General features: G+C 45.7%; 1 protein-coding gene across 6 annotated transcripts in view; it reads right to left on the minus strand.

The window, feature by feature from the left end:
- Ptprg (protein tyrosine phosphatase, receptor type, G) overlaps positions 1-21,085 on the minus strand; it is a 683,913-nt gene that overhangs the window by 113,019 nt on the left and 549,809 nt on the right. For all 6 annotated transcript variants that reach the window (XM_063273947.1, XM_063273946.1, XM_063273945.1 and 3 more), the window contains one exon: positions 14,209-14,401. In XM_063273947.1, the coding sequence (XP_063130017.1) occupies positions 14,209-14,401 (193 nt within the window). The remainder of the gene's footprint in view (positions 1-14,208; positions 14,402-21,085) is intronic.

The raw sequence follows: 21,085 nt of genomic DNA on the forward strand, positions 1-21,085 counted from the left end.
ATGATGCAAAGACATTGGGAGGCTACTCGAACTCCTCAGACTGGGAACGCTGTCCTTTGTGGGTAACATTTGTCAACACCGTGGCCTTTTAACTGTGGCTTCTTCTGGGGCTAGTGACATTTGCACAAAAGGTCCCTTCTCTTTCACGCTTCCCTCATGTCTTGCCTTATATCTTGCCCAAATAGACTATCTCTTTCATAAGTTGCCTTGGTCATGGTGTTTTCCCACAGCAGCAGCAGAGCTGATGTGTGTGTGTGTGTGTGTGTGTACAGTATGACATAATTTAAAAAATATTGTCATATTATCTACAAATAGCTGCCTTTCTTTGTAATCATTTATGTTTTATTGAATCACATCTAAAATTATAGATAAATCTGAGGACTATGGATGGATACTTCCCAAATTGATAAACTGAGGGTTAGAGTTAGGATTAATGTCAGCCCGGGAGTTACACACTCCCGGCACTAAGGAACATAATGATATGCTTTTAAGGACAATATTATAGAAGCATTGACAAAAGTTTGAAAAAGAACTGGGAATCTGGATTTGTAGGGCGGGTTGGCTGGGAGAGCTGCTGAGCAGAGAGGCTGAACTGAGTCGGCAATATAAGCAGGTGTTTAAGTGGGGAATGGGGAGGGTGACAGTTAGGCCGGGTCAGGCTATCATGGCCCTGCCGTGGGGATGTGCACAGGCAGCACAGGAAAGCCTGTTGTCAGAGTAGAACCCAAATCTGCTAAGGACGGTGGTCAAGATTCTTCTCACGTAGACCTGACTCCAGAAGTCAGATTTGGCTAAGTAGCTACCCCCTGGAGGTACCTATGGGGAACTCTGGTTCCAGTCACCCTAAGTTCTGTTGAGCACAGGCTGACCACATCAAGCCTCCCTTCTATACTGCCTTGCGACTGTCACACTAACTTCAGGGGTATATGCTCCACCTCTGGCAGTAGCTCTGAACTGCAGCCCTGATTCTTGGCAAACAAGGGTTAGAGTTAGCTGCAAGCAGCACAGAGGCCCAGCTCTGAAGGGGTACAGGGAGCACTGCTGTACTGTGCTTCATGCTCAGCAAACAAGCTGCCCAAGGAGGCAGGACACACATTCCGTGTGTCAGAGCTCCAAGTGTGCATTCCGGACTTTCCCAGCCCTCCCCGGACCACCCTGGACTCTGTTTTATTCATGACACCCTTCATCTTCTGAGAGCTAATGGCTGTGGGAAGTGCGTCCACATCCTGTACAGGAAGGAGCATTGTTTGGCTTGACACTAAAGGAGGTGGCAGAGTTCAGAAGGCCACAGTTAACGAGAACTGCTAAGCCTTGGGGTCCAGAGTGGAAGACTGGACGTCTTCCTCATTCTCTGGGATGCTGTCTTCCCTCACCTTGAAAAACGGTGACACCAAGTCATAAGAACAAAGTGGACTGGCACCACCTTACCTGGGCCTTCCTTCCATGTGTTTGGTGATCCATCTCTCGGACCTAAGTCTACACATAGACTCATAATAGGAGATCTGTGTCAGAGACCCAGTGCCCCTGCATTGTGATGTGGTTTCCTGAAGTGCAAAGTCACATTTTTGACTGCTAGGGTGATTTTACAGCTATGAAAAGAGAAAAACAGCTGTGTCACACAAAATAGAGGTCCAAAGACATCTTTGGCAACCAAAGGAGGAGCTCTGTGTAGCAGTCTAACACTCTATAAGCTGTCCTTTTAAACTATCTCAACGGACATGATAAAAAAGTTCCACGTGTCCCGCACAGACAGGATAGCTAGGCTTTCACTGAAATAAATTAGGGTTAGGAAGTGCAGACAAGATTAGGAATGGGTAGTGGGCTCTAGGAAACCCTGTGCCTATACCTATTAAATACCAGCCCTCTCCATGCAGGAGAAGGAGCCAGCTGTGACACTAGGCTACTTCTAACAACTGGGCCCATATGCTTCAAGGAGCACAGGCCGTGAGGCTGGTAACAGCTTTACGTGGTCAGCCCATTCCTCTTTGAGAAGGCTCCTCCTCTCTTCAGAGAAGCCTTTCCTGGTGCCAGCCAAGAAACATTGCTCTGGGCACTTGATATCAGCTGACAGCTCTCAGCTAGGCAGTGGGTCTCCTCCAGGCAAGGAGAGATCTGACATTCGAGAATCAAGATTTGAATCTCAATCCAAGACAATGCATTGGAATTAAAATACTCACACACTTGCACGCACACATGCACACGGGCAGGCACGCACAGGAGGTCTCAAGATCAGTGCCAAAACCAGGCGGCCCCTGGGTGTGCTGAGGTAAACAAACAAACAAACAAACAAACAAACAAACAAAAAACCAAGAATGAATGTAGAGTCAGCCTCCCAAGGTTCCCCAAGCTGGATTCATGACTCTTCCTATTTCTACGGGGCAGGGGACATGGTTGTTTCTTAGGTCATGAGAAAGTGAGGGTCATGCCCAAGTCCTTGTGCAATAGTTAAAGAATGGCATCCACAAGGAGGCCTGAGGAATAATCGTTGGGAAGAATTGGGGAAATCCACTGGCTCTGGGGTACATTCCTCTGCAGAGAGATGCCTGCAATCTCAGCACCCCGTGTTTCAGGAGCAGTGACTGACTGCAGTTTAGCAGGAAAGAGGAAGTACCTCGCGCTGGGAGGAAGGACACCGTGAGTCTTTATTAATTTCCACATGGTTGTTCACAAGCACCACCATGCCCACATGAATAAGCCCAATGTCAGAACAGATTTATCTGGCGAGCAAAAGAAAGTAGAAGCTGTGGGAGGGATGCAAAGTTGGCCTTGAAGCTCAAACGCCGACTACCCGCCTGGAGACAGAGAGGATTAAGTAATTAGGTAATATTTATAACGTGAAAACGATTGACAGCCCCTGGCACCTACTACCAGAATTGGCTCACTAGCTCCCAAGACCCGGCAGCAGTGGTACCCGGGACACTTGACTCCAGCCAGCACCTGCCAGTCTATAAGCGCTTTCTATGCTGTTAGGTTGATCTAGACAGTGAAGCAAGCCCTCTCGGCATGGCTGTTTTGAAATGAACACTTAGGTTTGGGAGAACTTTGGCTACAGTAGAAGAAGCCCTCTGGCTGTAGGCACTGTGAGAGATGTAGCCCCATTCTCTAAATGCCTAGTTACACTTTTACTACATGAGAACTTAGCCTGGATAAACAGCAAATGCTCTGACTGGGTCAATATTATAGCAAGGCTCTTGTTCCTGGCCATGTGGCATATTTCATCCATCCATCCATCCATCCATCCATCCATCCATCCATATACTCACTGAAGAGTTAGCAATGATGAGAGTGCTACCTACCCATGAGATACAGTCTTACCACATCATGGTACTTGTAGTAAAAGAGAGATCTATTCTAAAACAAATGTCAAGAGTGACCACAGGGAATGCTTCACTCCTTCTTTAAAAGGGGAACAAGAATACCCTTGGCAGGGAATAGAGAGGCAAAGATTAAAACAGACACAGAAGGAACACCCATTCAGAGCCTGCCCCACATGTGGCCCATGCATATACAGCCATCCAATTAGACAAGATGGATGAAGCAAAGAAGTGCAGGTCGACAGGAGCCGGATGTAGATCTCTCCCGAGAGACACAGCCAGAATACAGCAAACACAGAGGCGTAGGCCAGCAGCAAACCACTGAATTGAGAATAGGACCCCCGTTGAAGGAATCAGAGAAAGAACTGGAAGAGCTTGAAGGGGCTCGAGACCCCATATGTACAACAATGCCAAGCAACCAGAGCTTCCAGGGACTAAGCCACTACCTAAAGACTATACATGGACTGACCCTGGACTCTGACCTCATAGGTAGCAATGAATAGCCTAGTAAGAGCACCAGTGGAAGGGGAAGCCCTGGGTCCTGCCAAGACTGAACCCCCAGTGAACTAGACTGTTGGGGGGAGGGCGGGAATGGGGGGAGGGTGGGGAGGGGAACACCCATAAGGAAGGGGAGGGGGGAGGGGGATGTTTGCCCGGAAACCGGGAAAGGGAATAACACTCTAAATGTATATAAGAAATACTCAAGTTAATAAAAAAATTAAGAAAAAAAAAGAGTGACCACAGGGGAAAGTATGGGTGTCCTCCCAAATGGCTAGACCAAAGCAGCCAAGAGACTTCCCTTGGAAGGGCACTTTAGGCAGAGCTATGAAGGTTGAGAAGCATCAGTTTGGTGCAGAGGAAGGTCAAGTGTCCTGAGCCAGAGGGTGCAGGCTACTGGGGCCGGAGCACATCAGCGAGCTGACATCAAGGGAAGTGACACGCAAGATAGGTCTGGGGAGGGGGAAGGACTCATGGACCACAGTATCTACATTTCTCTTCCTGTTGCTGTGATGAGATACACTGATAAGGATAATTTAAGGGAGACAGAGCTTATTTTAGCTTACAGTTTAAGGTCCTATCCATCATGGCTGGGAAGTCAGTCAAGGCACCAGGAGCCTGGGGAGCTTAGTCACACTGCATCCAGAGTCAGGAAGCAGAGCAGTGGATAAGCCAAGGATCCAGAGAACGGCCCTGTCCACAGTTCAGAGGGGTCTTCCCACATCAGTTGATTTAATAAAGATCTCGCTTCAGGCAGGCCAGCAGGCCCACCTCCTAGCTGATCATGCATTCCGTCGCGTTGACACTAACCACTCCACACAGAACAGTAACTCTCCCAGAAGGGTTTCAACAGCTTCACACATCTTCCAGGAAGCAGAGCCCCTTGTTCTGTGATGTGAGCGTCAGCGATCGTGTCACAGACAACATTCTCACCCAGATGTACACAGAGCTCGCCGCTCACCTGTACACCAGAAGTGCGAGTATCTGCACAGAACCTTCCCTATCTCTGACTCTCTGTTATCTGTTCCGCAGACTGTCACGTTTAAAAGGTCATAGGCAGACGAGGAGTACGATGACTGCACACAAGAACAAATTTGGACTCTCAAGCCTCGTGTCTAACACTGCCTCAGGCTGTCCCATAGGCCCAGTGAAGGAATGGCTGTGCCCCTGCTATGATGCTAGATAGCATGTGAGGTTCCACTAATGCACAAACCCCTCTATTTAGAAGTCCCACTTGCCCTCTAGGCCAGTGGTTCTCACCCTCCCTAATGCTGTGACACTAAAGGGTAGTGCAGCTTTAGTGTAGCTCCTCATGTTGTGGGGACTCCAACCATGAAATGATTTTCATTGCTGCTTCATAACTGTAATTTTGCTGTTGTGAATCATGATGCAAATATCTGATATGAGACCTCTACGGGGGTTGTAAACCACAGAGTAAGAAGCTCTGCTTTAGGCCTTTGGTACCAGACTGGAACTGCTGAATGCACAAAGTAACTGTATGAGCAACTGATATTGAATTGTTTTAATTATATTGTATATGCTGATTTATACAATCCTTTTGTCTGTCTATCTATCTATCTATCTATCTATCTATCTATCTATCTATCTATCTATCTATCCATCCACTCACCCACCAACTCTCCCTCCCATCCATCCATCCATCCATCCATCCATCCATCCATCCATCCATCCATCCATCCATCCATCCATCCATCCTGTGGGGACTGCCATCCCTAACTGGACACTTGTAATTCCCAATCACTTCACCTGACCTCAAAACCTCCTAGCAGGCTCCTGCTGGACTTGTAGACTCTACTACTTTTTTTTTTTAACAATACAGCCAATGGGAGAGGCTCACACACCTGTTCAGATCACTGACCAGGGCTGCAAACGTGTTATCACAATACCTTATCAACCTTCTTGACTCCACATAGGTCCAGCTTCCCTGCCCTATGTCTAATCTCGCTTCCCTTTGCCCACTGGTCCCCGATGCTTCTTCCTATACCCAAGGGCCTTTGCAAATGACCTTTTCCTCTACATCTCTGCAGGATTACATTCCTGCCCTCCCAGGGGCTAATCCATACTCAGGACCTTGGTAGTCTATACAGGAAACACCCAAGATAACTTGGCAGAACACCTAACACCAAACACATAAAGAATGCTGGACTGCCCTGCTCAAGGAAGACCTCCTCTACTCTTAGAACATGACTGATTTCTGGTAAAACCAGTAATACCCGGGTATGAAGGCCCATACTTGCCCTGTTTATTTCTTCCATTCACAATGTAAAATGTCTATGTGTCTATCTATATGTAAAGAGGTAAGTAATTGGATAGTGTGTGTGTGTGTGTGTGTGTGTGTGTGTGTGTGTGTTCTCGTGCACATGTGTGCACTCGTCCTAGTGCATATGCATGCACAGTGGCAGCATGGGGTGGGGATTCGGGGCTGGTTATGTGTGCACATGGAGGTCAAAGGTCAACAGCCACGTGACTTCTTGCATCGCCTAGGATTTCGAAATAAGATCTGGCGCTGAACCTGGAGCTCACCAAATCTGGAGAGACCAGCCAGCTAACGAGCTCAAGGAATCCTCCTCTGTGATTATAGATGTGTGCCCCAGCTACTGGCTTTTACATGGCTGCTGGGAATCTAAAGCTAGGTCTTCATGTTTGCATGAAGCCATTTACCTACAGAATCATCTTCCCGGTCCCCATGATGCTTGCCTTTACCTCTAGTGCCTAGTGATACCCAACAGATATGTGGTAAGACCTGGCTGGAGGCATTCTGAAAATTAAATAAAACATATGTGCATGTAGCAAGGCCAGCACAGCATCTGGCACCACCAGCCTCTTCCTGGGCACAGCCAGTTTCCTTGGGAACCTTTTCAAAGGCAGCTGAACACACAGGTGAAGGTAAAACTACTGGTTGTTAACAGTGGGTAAAACAGGCAATGTCAGCTACGATTTGAATATGCCTTGTCTCTAACCAGACTCATGCTGGAGCATGGTCCTCAATTAAATACACACCAGTGAGGATTTGAGAGAAAGGCGCTCCATCCTCAACCAGGAGCTGATGTAGCTCCCTAGGGCAGTGAATGAGTTTTGGGGAAAGTGGGCTGTTAGAGGGCAGGCCAACTGTCTGTCTTCTCTCTTCTCAGCATACTCTCTTTCTGACGTTCTTGAGCGGGAACTTCTTGAGTCCCTTACCAGAGGCTGGGTCAGGTTACACAAACCTTATTACTGATTTTAAACAAATTGCCCAGTCTTGGGTATCATGCTATAGCGACAGGAAACAGGCAATATAAGATGTCGGCAGAATACTAACATTGTGTCAAGCAATTAAAGGTAACTGACACAGACTTATACATTTACATCCTATGAGAGGAGTTATGGAACACTGGACATTTAGATGGTTGACCCTAGCATGTTCTGAGTTTTAAATCAAGCCTGTATCTTGCTTTCTTCTTACCCACTCTCAGGTTAAAAGCACAGCAAACCTTTATTATTTTCGAAACCAGAGAGTTAACTACTAACACTCTGCGAGCTGCATGCAACAGTTCTTCTTTAGCATGTACCTGCCCTGAGAGTTTCTGGAGGCAACGAGAGAACTCTTCAGAAGGGTTTTTAGGAAGAGCAGCTGCCTACGAAGGAGTGACGTGTATCTACTAGAGCTTCCCTTTACTAAGATCAAGTAATTGTAGCTCATTAATGTTCTGCGTGGAGATGACTGAACTGAAAATGGAGCATTAATATTTTCTCCATAAATAGCAGAAAAGCCAACATTCTAACATCAAACTCCACAGCAATCTTGGATTTTCTCCTTTGTTTGCTCATTTAGGAAGAAAATGGGATATTCAGCCTCAATGTATTTGGGTTTAAAAATCAGCTAGTTACTTATGGATATGTCTTTGAAAAACAACTCTTAGCCAAAACAGGAAGCAATCCTTAGCACCGAGACCGCAGCTGAAAAAAACCCAGCTCAGCGGAAGAGCAGCGCTGTCTACAAACCAAGGCGCGAGTCTGTGACACTGAAGGGTATGCGGGCGGCCAGTGTCCTCTCTATTTCCTCTGGTTTTATTACATTATACAGTGTCACTTTAATTAAGCCATCAAATGAAATTATCAGATCAAGTGGCTTCCATTCCACCGTGGGTTGAGCAGGTTTCGTTAAATTAATAAACCATATGTTTTGTGCTGTTGGAAGCAAAGTTATTTTCCTTCAGTCGCCAACCCAAATTTCTTCACAATAGTGTGTTCCACACTTAATCACAGGGTGCCCTTCCATGGACCCGGGGGTGGGCTGAAGAGTAACTGAAATGACAGCCCATTAAGTCCTAAAGTCTGTCCAAGTTATTTACCGACAAAGGACAGAGTAGCCAATTGGACGTCCCTCGAACAATTCATGGAGCCTAAATATTGTCTTCATTTTCTGGGATCAGGGCTTTGTATTTTTTCTGTATGGCGTCAGTTATGTCTTGAACCACAGTGCAGGAAGGGGGTGACCAGTCCTCCCCTCTTCTTTTTTTCCTTTGGCTGGGGGTTGGGGGTGGGTAACAGGCTGCATTCTGTTGTCTCCCTGCTGGTGCGACCAATCATCCTGACAGAGGACTGACAGGAGAGATGGGGTGCCTTCCTTGGCACCCAACCAGCATTATCCTCATTAAAGATCACAGCTATGGAACCAGGGATAATGAGGGCTACATGAACTTAACTGAGGCTCTTGTTAGACCACTAATGGGAAAGATGGCCAGTTGAAAGGTGGAATACTGTAAGAAGCTGATAGCCAGGTTCCTAAATCTCTAAATAGAATGTAAAAACCAAACAATTCATAGCTTCTACTACTACCATGGGGTGGGGAGGAAACTGTGGGGATGGAATTCCTATGTCTTGGCCATTTTCTGCATGTGGTCTCCCACTTAGCTACACCCCTAGTCCCATGGCAACTCTTAAGATATTCAACATTGGGGGCTGGAGAGATGGCTCAGCGGTTAAGAGCACTGACTGCTCTTCCAAAGGTCCTAAGTTCAATTCCCAGCAACCACATGGTGGCTCACAACCATCTGTGATTGGATCTGATGCCCTCTTCTGGTGCGTCAAGGACAGTGTGGTCATCAATGTAAGAAAATAAATATTTAAATAAAAAAAAGATATTCAATATTTACCCTTAAAAAGCACATGCTTTCTCCATCTCACTGTGACATATTCCCTAGAGCAGGGACCAAAACTGAGCTCCCAGGACAAATCTGTTCTAGACTTAGAAGCGTCACTGGGAGACATTTTCTATGCCTGCTCATTTGCATATTGACTTTGGCTCCTCTTATGGCTCCCTCGTGGACATGGAGAGTTGCAACAGGGATCTATGGCCTACGGAGCCAAGAGTGTTCATGATCAGACGCCCAGCCAAAGAAGCTTAATGGTGACTGCTGACTTGGATAACTAACTTACTCTCCTTTCTTCTGTGACAGTGATGCGACAGAAGCATAAAGCACTGACTCTTTCATCAGGACCCAGAGCTTCTGAGGCAAAGCTGCTAGAGTGCCAATCAGGCAGGCTCTGTCCTTCATGATCTGTCGTCAGATCGCAGCACATTCCTCTACCCTGGTAGGGTCCAGACTGTGCAAATGGATGGGGAAGGGAGGCTGCCTCTCCCTTGCATCACCTCTTTGCCAGTATCCCTAAGACCAACCATGTCAGCTCCTTGGGCTGTCTGCTGACTATGAGCATTGCCTGTGGCTTCTACGATGCTCTTGAATCTACCAGTCACTCTACCAGTCACCTCGGGGAGAAACAGAGAGGTGTTTTGCCACCGAGAAAGCCATGGCATGTATGTACATATAAAAATAAAAGAGAGGCTCCTTAATCATTAAGGAATGGAAAACAAAGTCCAAAGGGAAAGTACACTAGCTGGATTAGTGTGGCCAAAATACAAAAGATGCACAAAAACAAGCGTTGGCAAGGATGGGAAGACACTGTACCCACTCCGTACACTATTAATGGCAAAGTAAATGGGTGCTGCCAATGTAAGGAAAGCAGGGTTGGCCCTTCAGCTACACACCTAGAGGTCTGGTATGAACGGGCAGGTCTGTGTGTGAGAATTATGTCCTGATGTGAGAGCAGCAACATTCCTAATGACCGCACAACAGAAAGCTCCAAATGTCCAGGAAGTAAGGGATGGATATACAAACTGTACAGTCCCAACACAGTGCTAGGTGATTATTTGACCATATACCAGCTCTTATTTCTGATTCGTGCTCCCATACATATTATGTAAAGTGAAAGAGGCCAGAGATGCCCTGTGATGTACTGATAGGAAATGTCAAGAATAAGTCAATCCCGACAAACAGAAAGTAAATCTGTGGTTGCCAGGGGGAAAGAACGGACGGGTGGAGAAGTTACAGAAAGGGGACTAGTGAAAGGGGGTGCTACTTGTTTTCAGAACAATGGAAGTGCTCTAGAAGCAGACAGCAGAGATGGCTGTACAATTTGCTGACCACACCAAAGCCACTTTTGTGGATACTTAGTGGTAATAAACTTTATGGTATGTTAATTAAATCTCAATAAAGCTCTTATTAAAAACAAACAGAAGGGCTGGAGAGATGGTTCGGTGGTTAAGAGCACTGGCTGATCTCACAAGAGATCCAGGTTCAATTCCCAGCACTTACATGGTGGCTCATAACCACCTTAAACTCCAGTTCTAGGGGACCTGATGTCCTTCTCTGGGCTCTGTGGTCACCTGCATACACATGGTACATGTACAAGCAGGCAGGAGCACAAACACAAGTATGAACGTGCACACACACATGCACACACACGTTAATAAGCAAAAAAAAAAAGAGGGTCAACTCAACAATAAAAAGGAATCAAGAGAAACTTATAAGAGCAGAGATAAATCCCCTAACACCACGGAGAGATGGAATCATTATGGTTGCCTGGGTTTCGGATGGGAAGAGAAGTGGGTATGAGTGGGAGTCCATGGCGAAGGAAATGTCCTAACCCTGGGCTTCAGTGATTGTCCTCCAAGTATGAATCCTCTAAAGATAACCAAATGGTACATTTGCAGTGGTGGGGTTGACATGCAAGCCTAGATGGTTTTTAAATGGGGGACGGGGTTAGAGTGCTGGGGTGTGGCTCAGCAGAGGGTAACTTGCATGTGTGAGGATTTAATCTCCAGCACCATAAATAATTAGTGGGTAATTAGAAGAGTAAAGAATGACTCTCGACTGCCACTCTAGGAAACTGACGATGTCTAAGCAAAACTAAACATTTCTCCAGTAGACAGTGTCTACTCACATACAGTCATTAAGAAGCATGCCCAAGGATTTTTTACTCTCATTGAAATTTAGAAACAGATCACGCAATCGTGTGTACAGTAAATATTTTCTGGAATAGTCATATGTGAAATGTAGTCCTAAGAAAGAACAAACCATTGCACGAAACACTCCCAATATCAGTGTGGAGTAAAGACACTACAGAACGCTCGTCGGCTGACTTCACAAGCACGCCAGGGCAAAGCCACTTATGTGGCAGTGGTTACCATGGGAATGCAGATCTGAAAGGGGGTGGGGACCATCCTGGGATAGAGGGAATGTTAGCTCTTTGATCCGAACCCTTATAAGTCAGCCGTATTTAGTGTGTGGGGATGTATCAAGCTGGCTGTGTATACATACGTATTTCTCCAGATGTGTAGAAATGGTATTTACAGTGACTTCAGGGATGTTATGTCAAATATGCTGCTCTAGACGTCAAACCGAAGGCGTCTGTGAAATGCAAGTGTGGGGAGGGACTTTCCTCAGTGGTCACAAGGTCCTCCCAGAAACTCACTAATTGGGGACGAGACACTTGTGCCACCCGAGAGGAAGCTGTGTCTTCTCTCTTTTCTTCCTTATAAGGATGGTGTACAAGTGTGTAGATCTGGGATTTAAGTTCTCACTTCTTTTTTATGTGATGGCCTGTAGGGTACACATTCTTCATCTTTAGGCCCATCTGTATATAGCGTGAATGCAGCAGGAGGGAAGGGTAATGATACAAAGGGGGTCATGACAATGGGGAGCAGCACTTTTGGGTCTCAGTGCAGTCCCCACTCTCTGGCTCACTTACATTTTCAGGAGTATGTTCCTTAGTAAGCAGTCTTTATATCCACCATTGTCTCTTCCCTGGTCCCCTGCTTTGATTTCAGATACAAGGACTTGTAAGTTTCAACAGATGTCCTATGGACTCAGACCCCTGCCTATGACAAGTGTTCTCTCATCGGTCACTCACTCACACACTTAGCACAGTCTCCAGGAAAGAGCTTTGTGACTGCCCTGCTCTCAGCATTTCGTGTTAGCAGTCTGTGTGTTCCTCTAGATCCAGATCCCCCCTCCCTGGCACAGAATTCTCAACAGGAGTGAGCCCTGGAGAGGTCTCCTTTCTCAAAGTTCTCTTGTGGAAAAGCCTTCAAGTTCAGTTATTTTTAGCTGAGTTTTAAAAGTTAGCCCAAGTGAGGATTTTTCAATGGCAATCTGGCCTGAGTCATCTCATAGGTTTGTGGGAATCTCAACTGTCCTGCCGCTGACAGTAGCTAGAGACTTGACTCCCAAGCCTTTCAGTGTCCCGTACTAAACCGCAGACAGACAAGAGTCTCATCCCTCCCCATTCCTGCTCCCACCCCCACACTGTGCTCTGCTCTTACAGACATCTTCCTTTTGGTTTAGGAACTTAGAAAACAGGCTTAGCACTGTTAACTAAGTACAGGAGTTTGTGGACTATCATCTCATGCATCTGGACCTACAAGTACACGTGCTGATGATAATGGTGTTGGGGACCTCTTAGAACAAACTCCCATGCCACTTACCACACCAGAGAGAGCACAGTCTGCTTTTCTTGCTGATGAAGCACATGGGCTCTTTCAAAGCCACACGAATACACAACTCCAAAGGAAGAGAACGCTCAGTTGGGAAACAGCCATGTCCTCGCACCAATGCAAATATTTTTGTTGTCCCCTCCATCACCCCCAGGACTAGAGCTTTGACCAGACATATTTCTCCACGTGCTTCCTAAGAAGCACATCACAGTTACAAGGCTGAGAGAAGGAAGGTTCCTGGGAGAGGAACGCATGTGCATAACAAGGCAGAGGTGTAAGGAAGATGCCAGTCAGTGATGAACCCATTCTTCCCAGTTACTAGAACTAAGTCTTCAATGGTTTAAGAAGCCAGTGGTTTTTGGGGCATTCAAAGCTAAGTTGCACCCTTTGCTTAGCATGCCTGGGAGTCTGCAGGAAGGCTGCATGCTCCGAGGACTTCAAAGATCCTGGCGTTTCAGTTCAGAGAAATGCCTGACAGGTAGGACAGGCCTAGGATGTGGCTCAGCAGGGAGTGTGCTTCGACCCAATGTGCACAAATCCTTGAGCTCTATTGCCAGCACTGCACGAACTGAAAGGCATGGTGGCTTATGCTTATAATCTCAGCCCTTAGGAGGCAGAAACAGGAAGATCGGGAACTCAGGGTCATCTCTGCCTGCTTTGCAAACATGAGGCCAGTCTGGACTACATGAGACCCTGCTTCAAAAACAAACAACATAGAACACACAAGTAAGACAAGCACTTGACTTAGCAAGAGTTTCATTCAGACATTACTAGTTAGTTTGGAAGTATAGAGTAAAAATAGAGAATGACTGATCTGTTACTACTAGTCAGAGGGCAATTTTAAACAAATCTAACCAAAGTCATTTGCACATCATTTCTACTGTCTGGACAAATTCCTTTTAGCAGAGAGAAACAAAGGCTCTTAACACCAAGTTCTAATTTCTGGCTGACTTGTTAACTATTCAAATGTGTGTGTGTAACTGTGTGTATGTCTGTGTATCTGTGTGTGTCGATCTGTCTGTGTGTATGTCTGTGAATTGGTGAATGTGTCTGTCTGTCTGTGTGTGTGTATGTGTGTGTGTATGTCTGTGTATCTGTGTGTGTCGTTCTGTGTGTATGCCTGTGAATTGGTGTATGTGTCTGTCTATGTATCTGTGTGTGTCTATCTGTCTGTGTATCTATGTGTATGTCTGTGCATTGGTGTATGTGTATGTCTATGTATCAGTGTGTGTGTATGTGTGTGTGTGTGTGTGTCTGTGTGTGTGTGTGTGTAGGGGTTGACAACAGGTGTCTCCTTCAATTTTTCTCTACCTTAGGTTTTGAGATAGGGTCTCTCACTGAACCTGGAGCTCACTGATTAGGAAATACTGGCTGCTGATGAGCCCTGGGCACTCTCTCTGTTTCTGCAGCCCAGATTTATTCCCAGGCCTAGCTTACTGGTGCATGCTACTAAGTCTGGATTTTATGCCGGTGCTAAGGATAAAACTCTCTTTATAATTTAAAATCATTTATGACGAGGAACCTCCCTTCTTCAGATTGGAGCACTCAAGCAAAACTTACCTTTAGAGGCTTCTGTCCCTAGTGGGTTGTCCAAGAAGTCTGCCAGGTCGTGGTTCCAGGCATCCCGGACAGCAGACTTTGACACCACTCTGTCATTCAGAGCCTGCTGTGGTCGGAAGTTATTTCTCAGGTACTCCACTGACTTGACGTGGTCCTGCTGCTCCGTGGTGAAGATAGAATAAAAAGCCTCAAGCTGAACAAAGAACCAGAGGGAGAAGGAGGAAAACTCAATTAGTAAGGCTCTGTGAACCAAAGGATATGGGGTGGTCAGATCAGAGGTGGCCAGGCCAAAGCTGACCATCTACTGACTGGCAAGCGCATGCATACTTATACAAACACACACACACACTCACACACACACACACACACACACATGCACACACAGACACACACACACAGACACACAGACACACATGCACATACACACAGACACACACACAGACACACACACAGACACACACATGGACACACACACACAGACACACACACAGACAGACACACAGACACACACACAGACACACACAGACACATACACACAGACACACACACAGACAGACACACAGACACACACACGCACACACACAGACACACACACAGACACACACACAGACAGACACACACACAGACAGACACACACACAGACAGACACACAGACACACACACGCACACACACAGACACACACACACAGACACACAGACACACACACAGACACACACACATGCACACACAGACACACACACAGACACACACAGACACATACACACACAGATACACACACAGACACATACACACGCAGATACACACACACGCACACACAGACACACACACACAGACACACACACACACCAGCACCAGGGGCTGAACTCTGTCCTGGCTGCTAACTCTGTCCTGGGCTGTTTTCATCTGAGTATAGGCAGGACTCTCAAACCTGTGTGCTGTCTACAGGTTTCTCCAGGAATACCTTTAGTACTGTGGGAAAGAGCACAGACTCACAGTGAGTCCTGGACGTAAAGCACCTAGGGATGAACCAGAATCCTGTGCACACTGCCCCTGACCTCTCGCAAGTTGCCGCACTCTCTTGAGCCTCCATGCTCCTTATATAAGACGGTGGTAATGGTAACAGTACTCACTTGGTAAGGTTTTGAACAACAGGATTCATGACAGAGCACTTCATCCTTGTATAGCATTCAAAGTACACACTAACAAGAATAGTAGTAATTTAATTCTTATTCACAGCCTCTGTGGACATACTACTAATCAAACTCAGCCAAGTCATAAAGATGCTCAATGCTAAACGCGTGGGTAAGTTCAATTGCCCAGTTCTAAATTCACCAGATGGCTAGTCACAGACAAATGACTCTAGCTCTCTAAAATCTCAGGCTTCCTTATCAGTGAGACGCCTATAAATATGAGCTCTATTTCCTAGGGTCCCTGAAGAGATAAAATCTATGTGGGTCACCCGGAACACAAGAGACGTTTAACAAAGATCAGCCATTGTCATGATCAGTGTGAAAAAAAAAAACAAAACAAAACACCTTGCACAAAAACACCTGATGAAAAACTTCAGCTTCCCACATCCTTATCCTGGCCGTCTTTGTAGCCCTGAGTGCTGCATCATTAAGAAAGGTCATTGTTCCGTTCGCAAGGATAGAGTGCTGATGGGCTGTCACAATTGCTCTCATCAGACCACAAAGATAATCGTGTCACCAAAGAAATGGCGATAAGCAGCGGGCTAGAAGCTGCTGCATGTTTCGGGAAGCCAGGTGGCTGGCCATCAATCTGGAATGTAATTTCTTTTTAACTATCATGGTCTGGAGAGATGCTCTGTCACTCAGAGCACTGGCTGCTCTTCCACAGGACCCTGGTTCAATTCCCAGCACTCACAGGTCAGATAACTGCCTAGAACTCCAGTTCCAGAGAATCTGTACTCTGCAGGCATTATGTGCACAGGGTACACTGACACATGGAGGCAAAGCATCCATATACTTTATATAAATAATAAGTACATACATAAATAAAATTATTTATGATCTCTGGATTTTAGTAGATTCTGAGTAGGGGGTCACCTACAAGCCTGGACTGAACATTCTCAGCTCAGAGAACAACTCAGACAAAGACCAGATGTGGACAACCAGAAGCTTCCTTTCTTCACTGAGAAAGTGAGGCACTCCTAGAGAGATTTCAGCCAGCTAGTCACTCATTAGACTCTCTTCTGTGGAGGTATGAGTCCCTACAGTGAAAACAATTAAAGGGGCTGAAACGCCCCTGCCCCCAGCCCAATGATGCCACAGGTTTGACAGGATGACCAAAATCAGACATGCACACACACAGACACTCACACAGACACACACAGACACACAGACAGACAGACAGACAGACAGAGAGACAGACAGACAGACAGACACACACACACACACACACACACACACACACACACAGAGGAGAGGGAGGAACACACAGGTTTCTGTTTTTCTCAGAGGAAATGACTTCCTAAATTTTATAAATGGAATTAGCAAAACCCCCTAGAAAGGTTCCAGATAAAAACTAATCATAACAACGAGAAGACTGGAGAATCAATCCTGTGGGGAAAGGCCACAAGAAGTAGAACTGTTTGGCTTGAAGAAAGGGCGAGTGCCTCACAATTTGTTTAAAGGCTAACCAGCTCTTCTCCATGTTTAGAGAAGGCCAAATAACAGGAATGTGGCTTAAATTAAATTCGTAGACATAGGAGTTGAATAAAAGGAGAGTCCCTTCGCATTCAGGGTGGTTTTGGATTGTTGATTCTTCTTGTAAACATGAGCTGGGCCCTCACACCAAGTCCGACAGGCATGGTGGAAGTCTGTCCGGAAGAGCATTAAGCTTTGAGGGGCCAAAAGGAAAGAACCTAGGAGGCTTTTAGCCACGCACCACCACGCCTTGTTTATTCTCTAGAGTATGTATTTCCTTCTTGGCCAGCGCTTAGTTCTAAAAAGTTTACTTCTGAAGCTTCGGGAAAGAATTAGTCACACAACTGTAAAAAGAGGCAGGTTGTGAATTAAACACAAAAGTGGCTCCGTTTAAATTGCTCCTACAGCTTAATGACACGCTATGGCTTAAAAGCTCAAGATGCTTCTCTGTCATTAACTCGGCTCTCCTGGCAGACATTGAAGGAAGGCTGTGATGGCTTTGAGTGAACTGATGACCTGGGTGATATTATATTGTCAACTGGATCATAGCTTCCCTTGACAGTCACACAAAAGGGTTCACACAAGAGGACAGGCGTAGCAGGCTTATCAAATGCCTTCAGTAGGTTGGCAGCATTTGCTAAATGCTGTCTTTCCTCTGAAAGGAATGGAAATTGTTGGTGGCCCATCCTTTTGGTCATGGTCACCGTTGGTGACCGAGTAAAAACCTCCCTGATTTCCACTTTGCCAGGGGAGAAAGAAATCACCTGGGCTAGAACTCCACTGACCCATCCTTCACATATAGTTTAGGCTGTCCAGGGAAAGCCAAAAGGCCAGAGGCTATGGAGCTGGATAACATGACAGTCTCTAGTAACACCAGAGCTGGAGGATGTGTTTCTCTCGACCTTTGACCAGTGTACATGTTTGATGCTTGATTGGTTGGAACCTTCCAGGTCTGGTTAGAAGCTTTTAAAATGTACGCTGGGGCTCTGGAGAGGTGACTCAGGAGTCATGACACTGGCTACCCTTGCAGAAGACCCAGGTTCGGATCCCAGCACACACATGCGAGCTCACGACCATCTGCAATCAAGTTTCATGGGACCCAACAACACCTCCTTCTGGCCTCCATGAGCACCGGGCATGCATGTGGTGCAAATACATATGTGTGGACAATTCATAAATATAAACTAAAAATAAATCTTAGCTAAAACAGTTGTACACTTGATCATGCTACGCCTCATGCTCCCACTCTTGGTGGGGTGAGGGTGTGCCAGGGATCTGGCCTGTGCCCCACTTTCCACGTTTAAAGCTTCCACTCTTAATACTTGAGTACAAAGTTCTGTTTTCAGAGCTTGCTCGACCAAGGTGTGGTCACGGACATCTTAAATACTCTTCCTTTGTGTATGTATATCATGTCTAAGTATAAATGTTATGTGCACCTATGTCTGGGCGCGGGTAAAGTAGAGGCCGGTGGCTGACGTCAGGAGCCTTCTTTGACCACCTGGAGATCACCAATTCTGCTGGACTGGTTGGAAAATGACGCTTAGCTATCCTGTCTCTGCCTCCCCAGGGCTGGGATTACAAGCGTGTACTGCTGTATCTGGCTTCTTGAAAGGTTACTGGGAGGTCCAAATTCAGGTCTTCATGCTTTCAAGCATTTCACAGAATGACCTGTTTTCCCCTTTCCCCAAGCATTCTGTTCTTCTGAGTCCTTACAACAGAGATAACAATGCTATTCATACCGTGTGGTTTTCCTCTTTAATGGGCTTCTTTATAGAAAGCGCTTGAAATAGCTTCTGACAAAAGAAAATATTCAATAAATATTGTTATCACTACAATTATTTGTATTTTCTAAGCACCGTGGCTAATGATGACTGTAGCCTGTGATTACAGCAATGGAACATGGCTTATCTATTCTTTATTTTATAGAGCTTAACTTTATACAAGGTAGCTCATTAAACACCTAAAACGACTGATTTTAAACTCCATTTTAGCCTATAACAACAATATTAATAATTAACAATATTGTTATAATATTGTGGTGGTTTGAATAAGAATGGCCCTCGTAAGCTTGTATTTGAATGTTTGGTTCTCAGTTGGTAGACTGAGAAGGATTAGGAAGTGTGGCCTTGTTAGAGGAGTTGCATAATTTGAGGTGGGCTTTGAGGCTTTAAAAGTCAGCGCCAGGTCCAGTATCCCTCTCTCTCTGCCTCAGGCTTATGTTTAAGATGTAAGGCCTGTGCCAGTGTTTTACCACCATGCCTGGCAACCTGCTGCCCTGCTCCCCCAACCCCGTGATGATCATGGACTAAGCCTCTAAAACTTCAGGCCCGAAGTTAAATGCTTTCTTTTTGTAAGTTGCTTTGGTCATGGTGTCTCTCCACTGCAATAGAACAGTAACTAATACAAGCACTGATTTTCTAAGCTCTTATGATCTACAAAGGACTACACAAAAAGCATGTGTGTGGTTACTTGGTCATCAAAGAGGTCCTGTAAGGTTGGGAATACTGCCATGGTTCCCAGTCTGTGTGTTACTGAAACCAGTAAGGAAACGGGTCCTTGAGACATTACAACTGACCCAAGGTCACAAAAGGTGAAGTAAAGATTAGAAAGGCATGACTGAGTGACTCAGCTTCTCTCAACCATGTCACAATCAACATAGCATGACTCAGCGAATGACAAGCCAATGGTGGAGGAACATGTAAGTTCCCAGCAATTCTTGTTTATTAAATCCAGGACCAATTTAGGCGGGAACCCAATGTCATTTATCTGTCCACTTTTGTGTTCTGAAAGGAAACCACATAGGGCCAACTGGGTGGCACGATCAAGATGGCAGCCAAGAGAGAAAATACTCTCCATATCCCAAGCCCTCACTTCTATTCACCTGAGCCATTTCCAGGAGGAGGTAATGAACACATTTGGATTTATCTTAACTTTAATGTAACTAATGAAGTCTTTATCATTTAGTAAAAATAAATGAAAGTTTTTATTTCTATAATATCAAATTGACTTTTTAACTTTTGAGGTGAGTGTGTAAAATACTTCTCTCTTTTATCCCTGCTTGGGGAGCTGTAATTGCATTTTAACTGGTACTGTTACAAGAACAATTTTAACCTTGAATCGCAAATGTGTTGGCTGGAAGTGTATATAAATCATTTCAGCTTCGTTTTTATTATAAAAGTATTTCAGAGAATAATTAGTTTTTAATCTGTCAGTTCGAATCAAAGGAGAGTTGAAATCTATTCATTCCGTGTGTGTGTGTGTGTGTGTGTGTGTGTGTGTGTGTGTGTGTGTGTGTGCAGCCCAGGGCTCTCTCGGTCCACAAGCTGTGGGGAGGGGAGCACTGCGGCTGAAGGGGAGAGATTAGCGAAAATAGGAAGCAATAGAAATCAGAGCCATTAGACACTGGTCTGAGCAGTATTAGAAAGGGTGGGTATACAGCAGAAATTCAAAACAGCCACAGTCCATGGTTAATACACCTAAAACCCAGAGAACGGGGTGGGCCCCGTTTTGTTGCCTCATTACTGAGCAGACAGTGGCAATGGGATCTTAAATGCCCGACAGCCGTGAGCAGCTCAGGTTTTATTTTTGAGCCACAGCTGCAAAAATTGAAACTGAGACACAGAGGCTGAATGCAAGGCCACGTCCTTCCTGCGGCTCATATTCTTCTACAGCAAGGCAATTCTACATAAAAGGAACGCCTTCAGATAATTAACGAGGAAAGCGCTCTCTTTGGCGTCTTCACCCCACAATTTCGGACTTCTCCTTCTGCACACGGGCACCATGTGGTGTCAGAAAGGACGCTCCCCAGATAACTGAGGTACTCGCTCTCATGGTGCCTTAGCACCACAGCAGCCAGGAGCTACGCCTGCTCTTCCCTTAGCTCACACACCCTGGAACGATATTTCAGATCACTGGGCTAAATTCTATGTTAAAATTGATTTCCTGTTCTTGTTTCATATTTCTCAATGTGTCCACCATGGGACTTAAACAAGGGCTTGCTCTATTTCCATGGGACGGGGCTGTCACTTGGATACGGTGATCGGCTGATAAGGAGATTGGGAAGACTACGAATGCTCCTTAAGCTGCTTCCTCTCCTGTCAAGCACAGGTCTGCACACTTCTCCTCTATTACCTTTCCATCTTCGTCGTCTTACAATGTGGAAACAGAAAAACAAAGTAGAGAAACTTATCTGAGAAACAGAGCCAGGAAT

The sequence above is a fragment of the Rattus norvegicus genome, chromosome 15, assembly GCF_036323735.1.
Source record: "Rattus norvegicus strain BN/NHsdMcwi chromosome 15, GRCr8, whole genome shotgun sequence".
In the NCBI taxonomy this organism is placed as follows: domain Eukaryota; kingdom Metazoa; phylum Chordata; class Mammalia; order Rodentia; family Muridae; genus Rattus; species Rattus norvegicus.